Source organism: Sebastes umbrosus, chromosome 7 (assembly GCF_015220745.1).
Source record: "Sebastes umbrosus isolate fSebUmb1 chromosome 7, fSebUmb1.pri, whole genome shotgun sequence".
In the NCBI taxonomy this organism is placed as follows: domain Eukaryota; kingdom Metazoa; phylum Chordata; class Actinopteri; order Perciformes; family Sebastidae; genus Sebastes; species Sebastes umbrosus.
In genome coordinates, this window is record NC_051275.1 from 36137228 (window position 1) to 36139101 (window position 1874).

The 1874-nt window shown below is 51.2% G+C and overlaps 1 protein-coding gene across 1 annotated transcript in view; it reads left to right on the top strand.

Annotated features, from left to right (window-relative positions):
- Nucleotides 1–999, top strand: part of rnf168 (ring finger protein 168) — a 12045-nt gene extending 11046 nt beyond the window's left edge. The window contains exon 8 of the mRNA XM_037776238.1: nucleotides 94–999. Within this exon, the coding sequence (XP_037632166.1) occupies nucleotides 94–759 (666 nt within the window). The 3' untranslated portion in view covers nucleotides 760–999. The remainder of the gene's footprint in view (nucleotides 1–93) is intronic.
- The last annotated feature ends 875 nt before the right edge of the window (nucleotides 1000–1874 follow it).

A 1874-nucleotide genomic window follows, 5' to 3' on the forward strand; every position in this document is an offset into this window, starting at 1 on the left:
TCACATCTGGAACAAGTGAACTTCTATTATTCTGGGATGAACAAACACGTGTCCACAAACAGTCCCTTTTAAAACTTTCACTTCCTGTTTCAGGAGAACATCCTCCTCTCTCAAGTGAAGCTGCAGGTGGAGTGTCTCCACCCCAGACTGGATTACTGCAGACCGCCGGACAGACCAGAGCCTCCGTCAGCCTCTCCGTCAGCCTCTCCGGCAGCCTCTCCGTCTGTGGAGGTCCACCTGACTGGAGACGGAAGACCTTCGTCGGCCAAGAGGAAGAGCTCGGAGCCTGAGACGACGGAGGACGAGGAGGTAACAGGCTGTTGCTCCCTGCCGTCCTCCTCCTCCTCCTCCTCTCTGGCGGCGGCGGGGGGGTCGGCCCTGCAGGGGGTCGCTGAGTGGGAGGCGGAGATGCTGAGCAGACGGCAGCAGGAGGAGGAGGACTGGCGTCTGGCTCTGCTCCTGCAGAAGGAGTTGGACCAGGAGGAGAGGCAGAGAGCCACCGACAGACGGAAAGGATCCTCCGACCCTTACCTGCTCCGCCACACCGGCAGAGGGACCTCCAGTACACCCAGCAAGACCAAGACCTCCACCCCCTCCTCTGCCATGACCTCCACCCCCTCCTCTGCCAAGACCTCCACCCCCTCTTCTGCCAAGACCTCCACCCCCTCCTTTACAAAGACCTCCACCTCCTCCAGTCCTTCCAGCAGAGGCAGCAAACAGGCCACTCTGACTGAGATGTTCTTCAGCCTGAGCAGCTGAACTGTCCTGAACTGAACTGTGGGCCTGAAGTGTCCTAAAGAGGCCACCGTACAGAGAATCCCCCTCTTCTGATGTCTGTAACAACGTGAGCGTTGAGTGGTACCGGCGAGAACCATTCCAGACGTGTGAAGCGGTTGTTTCTGGGGAGTGACGGCTGACTGCTGCAGCCTGACAGACCTGAGATCATCATCAGTGACCTGCTCTGAGTTTTCTAAGAAATAAAAGTGATTTTAGAACACGGTTCGGTTCAGTTCAATTTGTTGTTGTCTGTTTGGATCCGATTTTGTCTGAAAGGAAAAAAGAAACTGACGTTTAAAATTAGGGATGCACCGATACCAGTATCAGGTGTCGGGTCCGATACTGTGCTCATGTACTTGTACTCGCAAAACTGCTCCGATACAACGGCACCGATACCACTTTACCACAGCCGGCGCGCTGCGGCCCTCACTTTCATTGCTCCACGGGGTTTTGCTTGCGCCCTCTGACTTGCGCGTGCGTAAGACTCCTTGCTCGGGTTTCAAGACGGGTCGGGTGGGTTGCAGCCCCGATCTGGAGGACCTAGAGCCGGTGGCGGCGCAGCGCCTCCTATGCGGGACTCCCCAGCCTGCTGTGTGTCGCTCACACCCTCCAGCTGGCTGTTAACGAGGGTCTTTTGGCTCAGATAAGTACTCGTATCGGTACTCGGTATCGGAGAGTACCCAAATGTAAGTACTTGTACTCGGTCTGAATAAAGTGTTATTGGTGCATCCCTATTTAAAATATTAAAATCTGGAAAATTACACATTTAGTTCAAAGTACAAATGTAGTTTTTTTTTTAATGGTTTAAATTTGTTTGTCTAAAATCATGTGAAAGATAGCAGCTTGTGTCTGAAGTGTTGTCTAAACTCAGGTTAAAGGTAAACCTTGATTCTAATCAATAAAAGTGACGGATTAATGTTATATTTGTTACTGCAGCCTCTTTTATCAGGACACTAAAGTTCTTACACAGTGATGAAGTATTCATCACAGTAGAAGTACAAAGTCTACGGTTCATACACAGTGATGAAGTATTCATCACAGTAGAAGTACAAAGTCTACAGTTCATACACAGTGATGAAGTATTCATCACAGTAGAA